The sequence below is a fragment of the Neovison vison genome, chromosome 2 (assembly GCF_020171115.1).
Source record: "Neovison vison isolate M4711 chromosome 2, ASM_NN_V1, whole genome shotgun sequence".
NCBI lineage: Eukaryota > Metazoa > Chordata > Mammalia > Carnivora > Mustelidae > Neogale > Neogale vison.
Window position 1 is genome coordinate 200,710,001 of NC_058092.1, and position 19,461 is coordinate 200,729,461.

The 19,461-nt window shown below is 35.8% G+C and overlaps 1 protein-coding gene across 4 annotated transcripts in view; it reads right to left on the minus strand.

Annotated features, from left to right (window-relative positions):
* PARG (poly(ADP-ribose) glycohydrolase) overlaps positions 1–19,461 on the minus strand; it is a 125,166-nt gene that overhangs the window by 55,782 nt on the left and 49,923 nt on the right. For all 4 annotated transcript variants that reach the window (XM_044240013.1, XM_044240012.1, XM_044240015.1 and 1 more), the window contains exons 8-10: positions 14,903–14,995; positions 10,270–10,427; positions 515–594 (exon numbers count right to left, since the gene is read on the minus strand). In XM_044240013.1, the coding sequence (XP_044095948.1) occupies positions 515–594; positions 10,270–10,427; positions 14,903–14,995 (331 nt within the window). The remainder of the gene's footprint in view (positions 1–514; positions 595–10,269; positions 10,428–14,902; positions 14,996–19,461) is intronic.

Below are 19,461 nucleotides of genomic sequence, written 5' to 3' on the forward strand. Positions count from 1 at the left end.
ACTGCCTCAGGTTATGATTAGTTTCTGGAAAACAAGATGGTTAAGGTCCAACAGAAAAAGAAACATATAAACACTAAGTACAACACTGTTTTACAAGAATTCTACAAAGTATGAAGGGATGAGGAAAAAAAAGAGAGGGATGAATAGGAAGGTAACACATAGCTTGTCCTCTGTAAATAAACTGTTAATAATCAATGCCTCTTTAAGTAAAGAACACCCAAAATGTATTTCCTGGTCAATATACTTTCTTTTCAAAGTACTGATTTACTGCTTTTCATTCATGAAAACCTATCAAATCATGTTCTGCTGGTCTAACTTCAGAGTACATAAAACTCACATGTATTCATAGTATGTATTTAATGTATGTAACATGCATAAAATCTAGATGATAATACGGAATTATTTGGTTTGGGCAGGAAAGTGTAGTTGGAACACAAAATGTTTCTGACCTGCCACTTAATCTGAACCATCTGTATCAGTGATAAAATATGTATTAAGAATGAAAGGAATTTACTTTTCTCTGTGACTCTTCTAAAGTAGCAGAAGAGTGTTTTAAGCTTCTCTGGTTTCCTTGATGAACGTCCTTCAAACAACCTGAAAATGACCAAATAAAGAAAATAAAAAAGAGTGATCTCAAATGCCTTAATGATTCACAAACAACTAAATACATTAAAGTAAAGGAAGGCAATCCTATAATGACAGAGAACTGGAAAACCAGATTCCAACGGCATCTGAAGACTAAAACCAACTAGAACCAAGGCTTCTTAAAAGTTGTTCAAGTCAGATGGCACTCTCTAGCAACCACGTTTCTCCCATCTATCTTCCTCCAGGGAGAAGGCACCATCTGGCCCCCCAAAGTCAATTAGGCCAGTAAGATAATGCTCAATCATTTTCCCAATGGCAAATTCTAATAATTCATAATATTACTAGGTAGTTAAATGAATGAACAGAAATGGTACATGAAAAAAAAATCCCCACAATTTTGATGGGGGAGGGATGGCAATGGGTGGTTAGGACACTGACAAGCAGGTATGACACAGTATTTAGGGACTGACCAATCTTTGGTAATTAAACAGATATACCCTCTGCACAGTAATCAAAACAATGCCTACTCATCTAGTTTCCAGCAACCTGGACTTACACTACTTAATTTAGTCTTCTTTGAAATGACGTGGCATTGTTAATGGTAAAACATAATGCAATTTATCCTCAGGAAAGAAAAGCAGGGCTTTGGAAGCATATGACCTGAATAGGGAGTTCGCTAAAGGATTTCAAACACAAAAGCATGCTTTAGGCATAAGATCTAGCTTTCCAAAGGCATTTAAAAATTATGAAGAAATTCTGCAGCTATAAGTGATGAGGAATTATTTATTGGCCTCTAGTTATATACTCTGGCTTTACAACCAGAAACCCTTCAAGTAAAAGTTCACTTTAATAAGTGACGAAATGGATACAATTTTTCATTATTAGAAAAGCAAGCTTATGTAACTATGCAGAGAGGGAAACGTTAATTTCATGAGAAAATCCTATTGAGCAACTGAAATGAATTAGGGAAAGGGAAGGAAATGTAGATTTCAAATGATCCTGTTTTCAATGATCTGAAATTCTGTATTTAGGGTCAATTTCTGAGAAAACAGTTTATGTGAATACTTATTTCCTGAAAAGAATACTAATGTCAGACAAGTATTTTAACCAAATTTAAAACTGAATTGATTTAAAAAATAAATAAAATAAAATTGAACTGATTTTTAAAAACAGTTTAAGAGTTCCTGCATGGGGGTGTCTGGGTGGCTTGCTTGGTTAAGTGTCTGACTCTTGATTTCAGCTCAGGTCATGATCTCAGGTTGTGACATAAAGCCCTGAGTTAGCTCTGTGCTGGGCATGGAGTCTGCTTAAGATTCTCTCTCTCCCTCTGCCCCACACCTCTTAAAAAAGAGACCCTGTATGGTCATTTTTACTCATTTAAAAGAACTTACTTTTCTAAAATGTTTATTACAAATACTCTTAAAATCCACTGCCTGCTGAAAGAAAGGATCTTTGAGAGCACAGGTTTTAGCTTGGTTTCTTATGTAATACGTCAACCAGAATAGAGTTTATTTAAATCAAAATGATAGTCAAAATGAAGAAGCCACCTGGTAGTTTAATTAAACATCCAGTATCAAATAAATGTGATTTACTAAATGAGTATCTTGGGAACCACTGCAAAATCCCTTTCTAGGTTTACTACTCAGTAGAGGGAAACAGTATGAATATAAAGGCAGCCATCACCTTTTCTTAGAGATGAACTGATACACTACATAATCCAAGTAAAGTTCCTCTTCCACAGAACTACTGTGTAGTAAGGAAAAAAGTAGTTGTTATCCTTAAGAAATAATTCTCCCCAAAATAAAAAGCATCCCTGCCTCATATCTGTGGTCAGTTGTTTGTAAAATCACATTGAAGTTCATGTATTTCATAACCACGATGACAAATTAGTAAGCCTAAGAGCCTCTTAGGACTGTAGATTTATTACCCTAGCAATACTGACTTTCCTGGAAGATTATAGGGCAGTTATTATCACCTACTACAAATGAGCACCCATTGTTTATCTTGTAGGTTCTAACCTTATCAGTACAAAGTCAAGCAGAATCTCAAGGTATTGTTTATTTGTCACTCCAAGCCCAATTTCAAATCATTATGTAACCAAATATGCTTTCCCATGCTCCTGATGGAGCAGGAAGTGCCATGTGAGGTGGGAGGAATAAGAGACAAGAAGGAACCAAAAAATCAGGGAAGATGAAGCAGGTTTAAAACCCTTGCATGAAGTCTAAAATTCCACAACAGTGAAGTCTGAAAGTACTATGCATAGCCACCCAAATGAAATCAATTATCCTGGTGTGAAAACAACATAAAAACACAGGTAACAACATGAGTGAATATCACCAGAGTGATATAATATCTGAGAGACAGCATCTAGGGGGAGGAAGAAGACAAAGAGACAGAGAAACGAGCTCCAAGAAAGGACAGGGACAAAAAGATGAGGCTGAGGGGAACCTGGGTGGCTCAGTGGGTTAAGCCTCTGCCTTCAGTTTAGGTCATGATCTCAGGGTCCTGGGATCGAGTCCCACATCGGGCTCTCTGCTCAACAGGGAGCCTGCTTCTGCATCCCGCCCCCACCCCTCTCTGTCTACTTGTGATATCTGTCTGTCAAATAAATAAATAAAATCTTAAAGAAAAAAAAAAAAGATGAGGCTGAGAAGGCAGAGAGAGAGAGACTAACAGAGATGGGGCTGGAGAGAGAGGGAAGGAAGAGAGAAATGCACACAGAGAGTAAGTCAACCAGAAATAGAGACTCAGAGAATGAAACCTTATAATAACCAAGCACCATGAAATATTTTAAATTCTCAGCAATTTTTTAAAAAAGATTTATTTATTTGACAGAGATCACAAGTAGGCAGAGAGGTGGTGGGGATGGGAGGGAGGGAAGCAGGCTTCCCGCTGAGCAGGGAGCCAGATGCAGGGCTTGATCCCAGACCCTTGGATCATGACCTGAGCTGAAGGCAGAGGCTTTAACCCACTGAGTCACCCAGGTGCCCTCAACAATTTTTCTTTTTCTTTCTTTAAAAAAAAATATATATATATATATTTTATTTACTTACTTGAGAGAGAATGAGTGAGAGAGAGCATGAGAGGACATTTTGGCATTTAACTGAGTATTCTGGCATTTAACTGAGTATTATAGAGTATTTTAAAAAGCAAACAGAAAAAGCCTGACTACATTTTGGCATTTAACTGAGTATTCTGGCATTTAACTGAGTATTAGAGTTTTTTAAAAAGCAAACAGAAAAAGCCAGTCAGGCAAACTCGCTTTTGTTCTAAACAAAACTTTTTATTTTCAAGGAAATAAGTCAATCAAGGGTCAGATACTTATTAACTGATGTTTTTCTTTCCTTACATATAAAGAAAATCATAGTTTAATAATATCTTCCCCTGAATAGTATATTGATAATATTACTGGAATTGAATTCTAGGCACACACACACACCCTCATGTGATTTCAAGTTAAGGATTAATCCCATTAGTACACAGTAAATCAAACTCAAAGCACTGTAACCTCCACTTTAAAATAGATGCAAATGATAATCTGGAACCTAGCCACAAAGTCATTCTTGGCTCTTCTGTGAAGCAATCTGCCATATGGCCCCAACAGCACTTTCAATCCAGGGAAGAGGCAGATGTAAAAGCCTCCTGGGCTGACCACTGCTGCAACCCACAATTAATCTCTGACCATCAGTTTCTAAGCAATCTCAGAAGCATCAATGCTAATCACATTGGAAGCCTTTATATGAATGTTTAGGCCCTGAAAGGCAAGCAGGGGAAAAGGTCAGGGGTATTTAACATAACTAAGCAGAGCTGGAAGAACACAACAATAAATAAAAACAGGAAGACTTATTCAATTTATTGACGTCAGCCTCCCACCACATACTCTTAACCATTTTTCTTATTCAATCAACTAGCTAGCCATAGTCCTTCTGAGGCTAACTACACTCACATACACACACAACTCCCAACTGCCAGAACTATCATCATAAATAGCAACTAGGCAAAAAGACAACACCACCACAACAAAATGCTCCATAATCAGTTTATCAAATGGCTCATCAAATTAGGTATTGATCTTTCATAAGTCACATGAAAAAGGGGAACTTTTGGTTGTTTTCCACTTCTGGAGCACACTCAGAGCATTTTGCTCAAGAGGAAGTAAGACATAATAAATGAGCACTGACTGTGAACAGAACACAGTATCCAGGTCCCAGTTCTGTTGACAAGTCATTTACCCTCACTAAACCTATCAGTATAGAGGGTTCCCTACCTAGAAACTACCATTGATAGAATCAAAGTAAACTGTCAATAGACAGCATCAGTGATCATATATAGTCATCATTCCTTGTGTTTTTTTGTTTTGTTTTGTTTTTGCTAGTTTAGGCTTATTAAATACATACCATCTCAGCGCAGCCAAGTGCTGACATCCTGGCTGCTAGGATTCCCTAAAACAATTGTAGAGACTACCACAGGATTTACTTGCACTTAATTAATTTTCAACTTTCTGGTGACCAAAAGAATATCCATCAACCAGAAGACAGGAATATGCTTGTATTCAAATTTTCAATAGATTAAGCTCTCGTTTGGTGAAAATGCTATTGGGATACTGTGAGTTTAAATCCTTTCATGGTCACTCTGGACTGACAAATGACTTTCATTTTACAGACTGAGAATTATTTCCAAGGATAGTTTTAGTTTCTGATTAGCTATAATGTAAGAAGTATTAACCTAATTAATCTGAATAATTATTCAAACGGAGGCTGGATAGCGGAATGGTTAAGGGACACAGCTTCTAGAGGAATACTTTATCCTGAGTTTGAATCCCAGTTGTACCAGCTAACTTAGGGAAGTAACCTACCCTCTCTAAGCTTCCATCCTCTCATCTGAAAAATGAAAAAAATAATACCTAATTTATAAATTTGACGTATTATGTAAAAAAATAACAGCATGGTGACTGATTATAGCAAGTACTTAATAAACATTAGGTATTGTTATTAAGAATTATTGTCATGCAAAAAAAAATTCTCATGCCCAGCAAAGAAATCACCATTCATTTACATAAAATGCTTCCATTGTTCAAATCCATATTCCCTTCATTAAGAAAAATAGCTCAGCCTCTTTTCCCGTCAAACCTAACATGCTGACGTTCAGAGCCAACCAGCTCAAATTTCAGAATAAATGACCCTGCACAATGAAAAAGATAAACACACGCCTTTGCCAAGAAGTTCCAGTATTCCTCTGTCAGAAGTTTAGCTGAAAACCAATGATGCTTTAAAATGAACACATGTGAGGTTGCTCGGGTGGCTCAGTTGGTTAACCGTCTGCCTTTGGCTCCTGTCATGATCCCAGGGTACCAGGATGGAGTCCCACATCAGGCTCCTTGCTCAGTGGGGAGTCCGCTTCTCCCTCTTCTTGTGCTGCCCCTACTTGTGCTCTCTTTCTCTCTTACTCGTTCACTCTATCTCAAATAAAATCTTAAAAATAAAATAAATAAAATTAACACACGTTATAATTGATATAAAGCCTGCTAATTGTGGCAGGAAATGGGAAGTCACAAAAGCCAAGGCTTCCCAAGACTACCTCTACCTGTCACCCATTCCAAACCTGAGGTCTATTTTACTATTGAGGAAAGAATGCTGTCAATGTAGCAGGGGCCCAGCCTTTAGAGTACCCTATAGACTTGTTTCTCTTACATGCTGAATGGACAGTGATGGGGAAGGGGAGGTTATGATACTGTGTCTATGGGGCTACAGTTAGGAAGAAGCTAGCTATTTAAGACAGGCTCAAGAAATTTGTAGGAGTCCAACCTCAAACTCAAATTACAAAAATCATCCACTCTTTTTATTAACTTTGTCTTCTGCTCCATTTCTGATGATTGACTTGTAACTATTTTTCTTCTGATTATAAAAGTAATATATGTTTATTATAAACAATTTCAAAAATATAGAAAAGGATGAAAAAAAAGCATTAAATATGATTATCTCACTACCCAATGGTAATCATACTTTTATTCATTTTCTTGTCAGTCCATTTTCCATGCTCATACATGTACTAATGTGAACACAAAGATACAATTAATAGACACAGATATTTTAACATAATTGAGATATCCTACATATAAACTTTTTAATCCTTATTAAAGACTACAATTGCTAATTCTTTTTTTTTTTTAAGATTTTGTTTGTTTGAAAGAAAGAGAACAAGGGGAGGAGTAGAGGGAGAGGGATAAGCAGACTGTACGCTGAGTGTGGAGTCAGGCATGAAGCATGATCCCAGGAGCCCGAGATCACAACCTGAGTGGAACTCAAGAGTCAGATGCTCCAGCTCAACCAGTTGAGCCACCCCTACAATTGCTATTTCTAATCATGCTTAACCTTCTGCTCCCTTTCTGTGCTTTTTCTTATTTTAACCAATAAGGTATGTATATTTGTAGTTATCCAGAGAGCTTTTAGCTTTTCTAAGAAAAGGGCTATAAATATTTAACCAAGATATCAGACTAAAGTTATTTGTGAAGAGTTTAAACACCAAATTCTTTTTTTTTTTCTTTAAGTAAACTCTACACCCAACGTGGGGCTGAAGCTCACCATGCCATGATTAAGACTAGCATGCTCTACCAACTTAGCCACCCAGGTGCCCCTAAATACTGAATTCTTCATGGGTGAAACTTAATATCTACAATTTGTTTAAAAAAAATTTTTTTTTAAAGTGGGGTTGGATATGTGAAAACAGAGCAAAATAAAAAATTCTGTTAAGTACTGAAGATGGATAAACATGGGTTCACAAAACTGTTTTCTTTACTTTTTAGTATGTTTGAAAATATCCTTAACAGTTTTAAAAATAACTTCTTTGGGGGGCACCTGGGTGGCTCAGTGGGTTAAGCCGCTGCCTTCAGCTTAGGTCATGATCTCGGGGTCCTGGGATCGAGTCCTACATCGGGCTCTCTGCTCAGCAGGGAGCCTGCTTCCTCCTCTCTCTCTCTCTGCCTGCCTCTCCATCTACTTGTGATTTCTCTCTGTCAAATAAATAAATAAATTCTTTAAAAAAAAAAAAATAACTTCTTTGGGAAAAGATTAGCTCTCTGATATAACCTTAACTTAGTAAGAGAATGCTCAGTTCTAATCTGAAAAATAAATTTAAGAGGTCTATAATTAAATCAAAGAATCAATCTGAGAAAGCTTGGATCTAAGACATCAAAGGTTTATCTGAGGGACCATGAAGATACAAGCACTAGCTGACTACTCATCCCACAGAAACAAACTGTAAGTGGTTGTGGAAACCCTAATTCTAAAGCATTTAAGTAAGAATATATTTATTTATGTATTTATGTATTTATTTATTTTATTAACATATAATGTATTATTTGCTTCAGGGGTACTTGTCTGTGAATCATCAGCCTTACACAATTCACCACACTCATCATAGCACATACCCTCCCCAATGAATTCTAAAGCATTATTAATTAGAGCTACTGCTTACCAAAAACCAAAACCAGAAAAATACTCATTTTTAATTTTTTTAAAATTTAAAATTTTTAGTATCCCTGGTGATCCTGGAGCTGATCAAACATTTATTCCAAACAAACAGAAAGACCATTTACTCTACAGATCCTTATTATTAATATAACTAATACTCTTCATGGAAACAGATAATTACATTTCTACAAAATTAAATTTCCACTGTTTACTTACATACAAAATTTGACCATTTCCTTTCTATACTAAAAAAAAAAAAAACCTGCAAGAGATGCAAAGCCCTTAACTATGAACAGAAAAAAAATTCTTAAACAATTTCTCAAATAAGCAAAAAAATTATAGTTAATAAATAGGTTCTTTACACAATTACAATTATAGATACCAATGTTCTTTGTTTTCTCTCAGTCCTATCCCAAATACTAAAGAAATCAAAGGCAAAAACTTGAATTATATATTGCTTAAAAATCAAACACTTCCTAATTCCTATGGATAAGATGCAGTTTGAAAAATAAAGAACGGTAGACTAAGAACTAAGGGTCTAAGTTTTCATCCTAGCACTCTACCACTAATCAATTTCTCAAGTACTTCATCTGTAAAACGTATTTTCATTCACTTGATGTGGATTTACTGAAGGCCTATAATGCATGAAACTTAATGAAAGATAAGACCCCTGTCCCCACTAATGGGGCGCCTGGGTGGCTCAGTCAGCCAAATGTCCAACTCTTGATTTTGGCTCAGGTCACAATCTCAGTGTTGTGAAAGATCGAGCACCACGTTAGGCTCAACACTCAAGAGGGAGTCTGCTCGAGATTCTCTCTCTCCCTCTGCCCCTCACCCAGCTCTCTCTCTCTCTCTTCTCAAATAAATCAATCTTAAAAAAAAAAAAAAAAATCCTTGTCCCCACTGAAAGGATGAAACAAACAACTGTTAACAAAGTAGTGTAGGTGGTACAGTAGGAAAAGTAGAGAACACTGAAGGCACATGCCTGGTTGTACCCCAGATGCCTCCTTTCACCCACTCATCAATCCAGTCCGTCACCATCACAATGACTTGCCCTTCAAACGTCACCGTATCTCCATCATGACCACTACACGATCCCAGCTTTCTGGTGTATTGCAATATTGCAATATCCCCTCCAACTGGTTAGACTCATTGTATCATGGCCCTTCTTCACTCAGTATCCACACTGTAGTCAGAATAAACTTTTGAAAATGTTAATCTGATCAAATACATCAGCTTCCTCCTCCTCTCATACCAAATCCTTTAATGAGTTTCTACTGCCTTAGCAAGGCCTAGTAGGCACAGCAGGATTGCCTACTGGCCCCCATCTCCTTCTGCAACTTGTTCTCTCTCTCTGTGCTGCATCCACACTGGTCTTCTCTCAGTCCCTGGAAATATCATGTCCTTTTTACCACAGTGCCTTTGTACATGCTGTACCCCCTGCCCAGAATGTAATCATCTCTCCTTTTCTCCTTGGTAAAACTTCTACCCTTCATACTTAGTTCAAAAGTTATTTCTTCAAGAAAGGTTTCCTTTATTAAACTATTTCCTTCCTAATAAAGTATCATAATGCTATATACCTCTCCCTGATATAACAGAGGTACACACACACCTTCATAGGAACCCAAAAGAGTAGCAAACCTATCCTGGCAGGATCAGAGCTATCAGAAGCAGTGATACATGATTGTGGATGAAAGAAAGGCAGAGAAGTCAGAAACTGGTTCATCCCTTCTCTTGTAACCCTCAAGGCACTTAACAAACTGTGGAGAATACTGTAATTGCTCACTGTATGTTTGAACTAAATGACTAATCTCTTAAAACATACTTAGCTTTAACATACTGACTCAGAATTAGGTTAACAACATTTTCCTCACAACTGGTATTTACAAAATCAAAGAGAACATAGTATAAAATGGATATCTTTTGCTGGGATTTTAAATAAATTCTCTTACACAGATGACATTATTTTTCATTGTTTCTCCACTCCTACTTAGTGTTAATAACAGAGAGTAACCATATAATAACAAAGATTTTCATTGAATTTTAATTATTTGCCTGCAAAATGGCAAAAATACCACTTAACTCACTGCATTATAAAGATTAAATTAGATAATCTGACATAAAATGTTTGACCTATGGCAAATCCCTGAACAAACATTAGTTCCTTCCCACCTTCTCTATTTCACTTTTAAAGAGGTGTTCTCTGAAAACATACCGATTGAAGTTAATGTCTGGGTAGCTAGAATACTCAGATTTCATCTTAGCATTTCGCCGTGGAAATGTGCAGAAGAAAGCATTAGCTAAAAGACTGGCAATCTGTTCCTGTGACATTGTGATGGAATGATTCATCTTCTGTTTCAGGAGCGGTATTGGCTGACAGAGGAAACAAAATATACAGACAAGAAGAACAATAATTAGTTTAGCAATTTAAAAAGCAGAGGCACCAAATTGCATTTGCTAAATTAAGGCAGGAATAATTTCAGGCCACTCTTGAATCCGTAAATCAGCAGTACTGTTGAAGTCAAGGGCAGTTCATCAAGGATGATTGGAAAAGTGTACTTGTTTGACAAACTGCAGATTTCTAATCAATAATAATGATAGTGAAGAGAACACAAACTGTTACTTATTAGCGGAAAACAAGATTGTTTTAGCAAGTAGGAAATAAAAACACATTATCCATGTAATGAAAAATTTAAACAAAAGATGAAACAAAAAAAAAGCAACACTGAGTTTAGCTATTATTACATATGCTAAATTTTATTTTCACTTGTATTTATAATTGCCCGATGAAGCAATTTTTCTTAGTCCTGAATAAAATGATCTAAGGAAAATAATTCAATAAATAAGTCTTTTCCTTCTAATTCTGAATTATACTTTACTTTGACAATTTCTTCATGAGACCTAAATCTAATTTTATTAAAGCAATTAATAGGACAGATGTATACAGACTTATGTGTAACTTGTAAGAAGGTAGACATTTCCTACATACTCATTTTAAGCCAAGGAAGACACAGGGCATTTTCCCTTCAAAGTTTTTATGATGGAAATGTCTTCTAGTTGTACCAAATCCAAATTCATTGACCTTTTCTTTTCAGTATAATCCATGGACCTAACTATTATGTTCAGTTGGTCTTATTCTATTTTAAATGTTTAAACTATATGTTTTCAAAGTCATGATGGTAAAGTCAAGTTTATGTATCAGTTGTAAAGTTTTTAAAATGCTCCAACGTAATGTTTAAGATGCTTTTCCTTCTACCTTTGAGTAAGACACTGAAGTAAGAATCCTGGATTCCTGCATTTATTTCAAACCAGTATACAAAGACAACTGTCCTGATCATATCTAAGGAACCAACACCAAAAATGAAATTGAGGAAAGGCAGGCAAGACAAATCAAAACTCCAATAATATAAAAATTAATTTTTTTCTAAGTAACAGAAAACATACATCAGTGCTAGAATAAGAATTTGCTAGAAAAAGAAAAGGTTAAATTTGCAGTTCAACTATTTCCCTTGGGAAAATACAAAGATAAACTAACAAGGGAAATGGAAAGAATCACTATAATATCCAAAATTTTCTCCTTTTAGGCCTTAGCAATTACCATTTCTAAGAAAGAGGAAAGAGAAAGGTCATATGGGTTTCTCTTTCCATCCTACACACTTATTTACAACCCAGCTATGAGTTTAGAAAAGGTGACAATGTATCAATGGCTTCAAGCAAACTGTTACTTAGTTTTTTAAAAAATAAGCTTTTAATTGCAATTTACCAAGTTATCCATAAAAATGACTTTAAAAAGCAATGGTGATATTTTAGGCTTACTGAACAATAAACACAAATATCTCTTAACCCCCAAATAACAAAACAGTACAATTTTAAATACAGTAATTTATTTCTATTTTCTTGGAGGAGAAATGTCTGAAAGCTCAACATTTGGGGAGAACTAGAAAGTGTGAATCTTTTAAGTGTTCAGCTAGATAAAATAAGAGACTGACTGATTTAATACGAACCAAGATCTTTCAAAAAGTTAATCTCAAAAATCTGCTTTCTTCCTTTCATTTGCTTTTTATAAATCTAAAATTTACCTTTTGGGTTTGGCCTAGAGAATGTTAATGTGATAAATCATTAAATAACCACATATGCAATTTAACTTGCCAAAGATATACTATGATATCAAAGTGAAGTGTTAACTTTCACAACAAAGATTTACTTTTCAGTAGAGTAGAAAGCCCAGACTTAAAATGTTCTCCCCATTAATACATGAATAGAAAATCAAAATTGTTTTTAACCAGGCCAAAATGTTGGGGAGCCACAAGTCCAATTTTGTTTTACCAAGTGCCTTGTTAGAACTTATAAATTTAGATGTTTTTGAATATGTATCTCATTACATAAAATATGGAAATGCTCTTTTGCCTAAGTGCAAGGGGAAGAGAAGATTAAGTGATTCATGTCTAAAGGCTATATACTATCAACTATGAACTACATGTTGAATTAAAAGGCCATTTAATTAAGCACATGGAACTTGAGGTCACAAAGATGATTTCCCTTCAAGAAGAATTTAATATAGTAGGGGGAAATATATAAAGATAAAAATCACAAAATAATGTTCTAAGTGTGACTTGAGTGTCATAGGAGGGGTTAACTTTGGCTAGGAGAGGTAGGGAAGGCTTCGCAGGAGACATGAAAGTTAAGCACAACCTAAGAGATAGTAAGGGATTTTAGTAGGTAAGGAAAAAAGCAACGAGAAAAAGGATAAAGAGTGAACATGACACATAGCAAGCAAAAAAAACCTTCCAACATAAATACGGAGTATTAATATGTATTTTCCCTGCCCAACAGAAAACTTATTTCAGATACAATGCATTAATGATATGAAATTAAAGTTACATAAAATGAGAAATATCACAGTAAGATGCTAATAAAGATGGCACATCAAAAAACATACAGTGGGGTGCCTGGGTGGCTCAGTGGGTTAAGCCGCTGCCTTCGGCTGGGGTCATGATCTCAGGGTCCTGGGATCGAGTCCCACACCGGGCTCTCTGCTCAGCAGGGGGCCTGCTTCCCTTCCTCTCTATCTGCCTGCCTCTCTGCCTACTTGTGATCTCTGTCTGTCAAATAAATAAATAAAATCTTAAAAAAAAAAAAAACAAACATACAGTGGTTCTTAACTGAAGGTGGCATGGCCCTCAATCATTTGCTTATGTTTTTAGATTGTTCCAATGACTATGGCTGTGGTTTTGCGGGTATCCCCAATGACAAGTTACTATGTGTGAAAACATTTCTCACATGTGTAAATTATTCCACCCAAAATGTCCCTAGGGCCTCTGTAGAGCAACAGTATTACCAAAACCCTGGCTAGCATCCATGCAGCAAGGGGGCTGGCTTTAGAAACAAAAGACAGAGGCAAATTCACAACCTATGTTGTGAGAAACATAGGAAGAAAATTATAAAGAACAAACCAACAACCTCTTATGGTGATCTGAAAATGTGTCCACAAATTCTTTGATATTTCCTCCTTTTAAAAGATTTTTTTAAAAATTTTATATTAGAGAGAAAGAGAGCATGAGCAGGAGGGGCAGAGGGTGAGGGAGGGAGAATTCCAAGCAGACCCTGAGCTGAGTACAGAACCCAACACAGGGCTTGATCTCATAACCCTGAGATCAAAACCAAGAGTCAGACACACTAAACAACTGCACCACCCAGGAACTCCGACAATTCCTCCTTCTAAGAGAGTTTAATTACCATCTCCTTGAGTGTGGATTAGATTTAGTGACTAATTTGTAATCAACAAAAAAATAGCATGAGTGACAGTAGATGCCTTCAAAAACTAGGTCAAAAAAGGCACTGCGAATTTCCTGTTCTCTCCTTAGGTGGCTTGTTCTGGAGAAGTTAGCAAGCATGTCGTGAGGACAAGCCAATCAGCCTAGGGAGAGGGCCATTGCAAGAAATTGAGGGTTTCTGGGTGCTGGGTGGCTCAGGTGGTTAAGCCTCTGCCTTCAGCTCAGGTCGTGATTCCAGGGTCCTGGGACTGAGTTCCGTTATCAAGCTTCCTGCTCCGTTGGGAAGCCTGCTTCTCCCTCTGTCTCCATCTCCCTCTCTCTGTGATGAATAAATAAATATAATCTTTAAAAAAAAAAAGAAAGAAATTGAGGGCTTCTGCCCAAAAGCCATGTGAGTAAACCAACTTAGAGGCGGCTCCTCCAGCCTCAGTGAAAGCTTCAGAGAAGGACTGCAGCCCTGATCAACACCCCAACTGCGACCACGAAAGAAATCCTGAGCCAGAACCACTCAGCAAAGCTGTTCCTGAATTCCTGACAGACAGAGACTGTGAGATAATAAATGTTTATTGCTTTAAGCCACGGAATTTTAGCAATTTATTATATAGCTATAATTACAATACTCCCCACCCCGGCAAAAGAATACCAGATTCTTTCATTTTTAAAAGTTATAAAAGTACCATGAGCTCACTTGTTATATAATACACCACTGTGGGGTAAGAAGAGCCATTCTGAAGATGAATGTTCTAAATCCATTAGTATGTCTTAGAATAATGACTTTTTTTTTTTTTTAAGTCAGAGATTGTTTAAACAAAACGAGAATAGGAACTCTGAATAAGCAAACCTCAACAGTGTAAACTGAACCTCAGAAATTGAATGCTGCATTTTTAATGTCCTTTTGTAGCATTCCCTCTAGCCTCTAACCTTTTCTTCAGCATAGCAAAATCCTTACACTCTTTGGTAAAAACTGTTTCCCATCTCTTTCTTCTCTCTCTTTGACCCTGGCCATTAGAGTTAAAAAGAAATTCAATTGTGAGTGCCAAGGACACTACTGAGGAAGAAGTTATTTCTACTAACCTGGGTGCAAATATTGGGCAGACAGAGCGCAATTTTCACCATATCAGGCAAAATGGACTGATATAAATGTTGAGCTTCTGCTTCTTCAAGTACCTGAAAACCAATCAAATATATTAGTAAATAATAACCAATGAACAAATGTTTGTTATGAAATTAAATTACATACCTGCTTTTCACTGAATCCCATAAGGCACTTTATCAGTATCATCAAACACATGTAAAAGTACACCAACAGACATGCACTAAGGTGGAACTTGTGTATTTAAAAATTCATTTTTTAAAAAAGGTTTTACTTATTTATTTGACAGAGAGAGCATAAGCAGAGGGAACAGCAGAGGGAGAGGGAGAAGCAGGCTCCCCACTGAGGACCCTGGGATCATGACCTGAGCCAAAGGCAGATGCTTAACCAACTGAGCCACTCAGGCGCCCCTACAAATTCACTTTCAAACATATCTAATCTAACTGAATACCCTCTGAAAGCTAGTTAAGTATCCCAAATATCAAGTATCTCTCATGTCAACTTTCACAATTAAATGAAACACTTGCAAATAAAAAAAAACCCAGCACATTCTGCCCTTGGTTACAACTAAAAACTGCTAGACCACTAAGGACTCACTAAGAAACCCTAGAACCCATCCAGTTTCAGTTGTTCATAATTTTAAAAAATGACCATAAAAAACATACTAATTATTCAGAGCACAGTATATTTTTCAAATCTAACCTACTGGGTAGTAAACAATGAGGTTTCTGATGATCATGGAATTTTTATTTTAAGGCACCGTTGGGAGGTTAAAACCACAATTCCCACATCATAATCTGAAGTACAACAAAGACAACATTCATAGCCCATTTTTATCTTTTATAATTTCCCATCCCTACAGGCTTTAGAAATTACTTTAGGTCTTTTGATCTAATTTCTCTCTAAAAATGTGTCTTTAAAAGTACTGAAAATGAAAAAACACTGTTCATTTGGGAATTAACCAATTTGGAATTAACCAATTAACCATTTAGAAATTGTTAAGTCAGGATTAAAGTAAAACATTTATCAACTTAAAATTACATTTGAACTAAAGGAGGTCTCATTTATAACCCAGTCTGATTCTGTCATTATTACATAGGAAAGAAAACTGAGGCCAAGGAGGTTACCTGATTATCCTAGCTTGAGAAGGTCAATTAGCAGCTAAATCAAAACTAGAACCCAAGTGTTCCCACCTCTACTCCACTACTCTCCCCACTTCTCTACTTGAAAGGGATTAATGAGGATACAAACTCTTCACAAACCTACAGACTCTCTTTGCTATAAAGTGGAATTAAGGAACCTTCTTTCCTCTATCTGAAGCTGCACAAGGTATGTCTGTAAATAGAAAAAGTAACAATTTACATCTACTCTGGTTTTATAGAGAATTTCTAACACTAAGAATTGTCATTATATCAATACGCTAACATCCAACCTATGCTTAAGCTCCCTCTCTAAATTAGGGCAGTGTTAGATCTTTTATCGTAGTACCAAAGGTCCTTAAACTGTTTTTTTTGGGTTTTTTTTCTTTTTGCCAGTCTATTTTCTTTGTATTGTTCAAAATGAGTAATTCTGTTGTCCTCTTTCAAGTTCACCATTTCTTTCTTCTGTCATCCCATTTCTTCATTGAGCTCATTCATAGCACTTCTTTAAAAATTTCAGTTATTGTATTTTTCAGTTCTAAAATTTCCATTTGGTTTTATCTTTATAGCTACTATTTCTTTCCTGAAACTATTTTTTCATCATTTTTAGCAGACTTGTAATAGCTCATTGAAGCCTTTTGTGATGGCTCCTTGAAAATCGTGTCACATAATTCTAAAAGCTGTTTTATGTTGGGGTTGATGTTTTATGCAGATTGTCTTCTCATGAAGACATGATTCTTGGTGATAAGTCATCTTTTATTGGAATCTGGGTATCTTGGGTATTATGTTATGAGATCTGGATCTTATTTAAATCTTGTTTTAGCACACCTTCTGTAACAGAGGAAAGCAAGAGCTAACTCATTACTGCCAGTTCGGAGTAGAAACTCAAACCCCCTACTTGTGAGGAGTGGGGAAGGCATCTTGTGCCACTGGGTGGAGGTGAGAGTTCAAGCTCCCAGACAGACCTCTACTGTACATTTCTAGGGCCCCACAGACCATAGCTGGTCAGTACTTTCTCTACCACTCAGAGTGTTCTTATGTTTATATAGTATCCAGGGTTTTAACTACATTTAGTAGAATGGACAGGGTGAAATGTCTACCCAAATATTTTAACCTAAAGACATTTAACCTTTATATGTCTAAATGGACTGACAGCTTCTCTTTTGGGTACCTATCCTTGTCTTTTAAAATTGACAGACCAAGTACTTGCTGCCGTGCTTTGCTGACAGTCACAAGCTTTAAAATATCACTTATTTATCTGATAAAATGTTACTGCACTGGACTTCTTCACTACTGTCAACACTTCAGAGCTATGTCTAAATGCTGCTTTGGAAACACAAATGAGAACATAAAAAAGTATCATTCAAGAACATAACCAACCCAACTACTGTTTGAGATAGAATGCATAATTTATGGGGCACCTGAGTGGCTCAGTCAGTTAAGCAGCTGCCTCTGGCTCGAGTCATGATCCCAGGGTCCTAGAATCGAGTCCCACATCGGGCTCCCTGCTCAGCGGCGAGCTTGCTTCTCACTCTCCCTCTGCCTGCTGTTCTGCCTACTTGTGCTCTCTCTCCATCTCTCTAATAAATAAATAAAATCTTTAAAAAAATAGAATGCATAATTTAAAATGCTATTATGATCTTTAGCTTTCTCACATATTAGTATTTTTATGCTAATGTTACCTTTTATAAATTATTATTTATTATTAACCTATACAGTGCAAACCAAGATATAAATGATGAAAGGTTTTTAAAATGCAAGTCATTTCTTAAAAAAAAAAAGTCAGTCATTTCTTTACTTCCAGAGTAGTAAGAACCTTGAAGAACAGAATTAATGTTTATTTATAATAAAGCATCTATTATGTTTATTTATAATAATGGCAATGATAATTATAAGGAAAAATGTAGACAATAAAAGGAGAGTTTCATTAAATTTTCTCACAAGTAAAGCCCTGCTCTCTATTGGATTGTCTGCATACATAACTTTACGTAGCAGGTGTTTCTGCATGTGTGTACTTGTGTGTATACTGTATTTTTATTCTAGTCCCACAAAGCGTATGTATGTCTCAAAGCGTATGTCTCATTCAGAATTGACATAAGGAGTTTCAAAATTGTAATGCCATTTTGTTCATCTCTTCTTTTTAAACTATAAATCTGTTTGCTAATTCAACTCACCAGTAAACAAGTATTTTGAGTATTTATTATGTACCAGACACTGTACCAGGAATGAAGACAGAACCGTAAACAGTAACAGACATGATCACTGACCTCCAGCAGAAAGCCCTATGTTCTTTCTGTGACTGCCACCCCCACCCATAGGTCAGGCCTAACCCTGAAGAACTGTCCTAGGTCATACTATAAGCTCATCACAGTGACTGTAGAAAGGTTATCTTTCTTTCTTCCTTTAGCAGACAGAAACATGGATGAACTACTTAAAAAGAGTAACTGATTTGCCAAATGTCAAAACATTATGAATGTTTTAAATCTCTAGAAGCATGCAAAGGAAGAGATGTTTACTTATTTCTTCTTTCTTAGAATACTTCACCAACTAAAACTAAATCTATGAACTGTGCTCTATTACTACAGATATATTCATAATGACTAAGTACAGTGTCTGGCATAGAGAAAGTATTAAATAAATAATGACTTCTAAACTTTGAGAGAGTAAGTGAAATCTGTAGCTGATAAAATCAGAACACTACCATCATTTTACTAAAAGAGGAAGTTGCCACTGATCTACTTCTTCAAATAGTTCAGAACTTTAAAAAAGTGACCAGTCACAAATCAATGAATATAATAAACACCTTAAGTCATTCCATTTTTATTGATATAAATCTAGTTAGATCACAGTAAAACTTTGAAGTTACTACTAATCTCTTTTAATAAAAATTTTCAAAAAAAAAACAACCCTTTATATACAAGGTCTAGACTATTAAATTTTATTATATAATTTTTCAAAAAAAAGTACCTCACACCCCAAAATCTGAAGAGGAAAAAAGTCACAATCCTATGATCCTAAAATTAAAATAACTACTCAATTTTGTTATGTTAATATTTAACTAAATGGTATACTATATTTTATTGCAACTTGATTTTCTGCCTTAAGAGAAAGCCACAGATGTCTTTCCATGTAACAGAATGATGTTACTAGATGTATGATTCCCTATCAATAGTAATTTTTCTCAACATTGTATGAAACTTTCAAAAATACAGCAAAGTTAAAATAACTATACACTAATACCATATACTTGGTAGTTTCTATAATTAAATCACATTTTTCTATATTTACTTTTGTCACATATCTACCCATCCATCAATCCATTTTTAAATTCACTTTGAAGTAATTGGGTACATCTGTACATTTATCACTTCAGCCTGCATTTTAATAATTATAGCTTAATA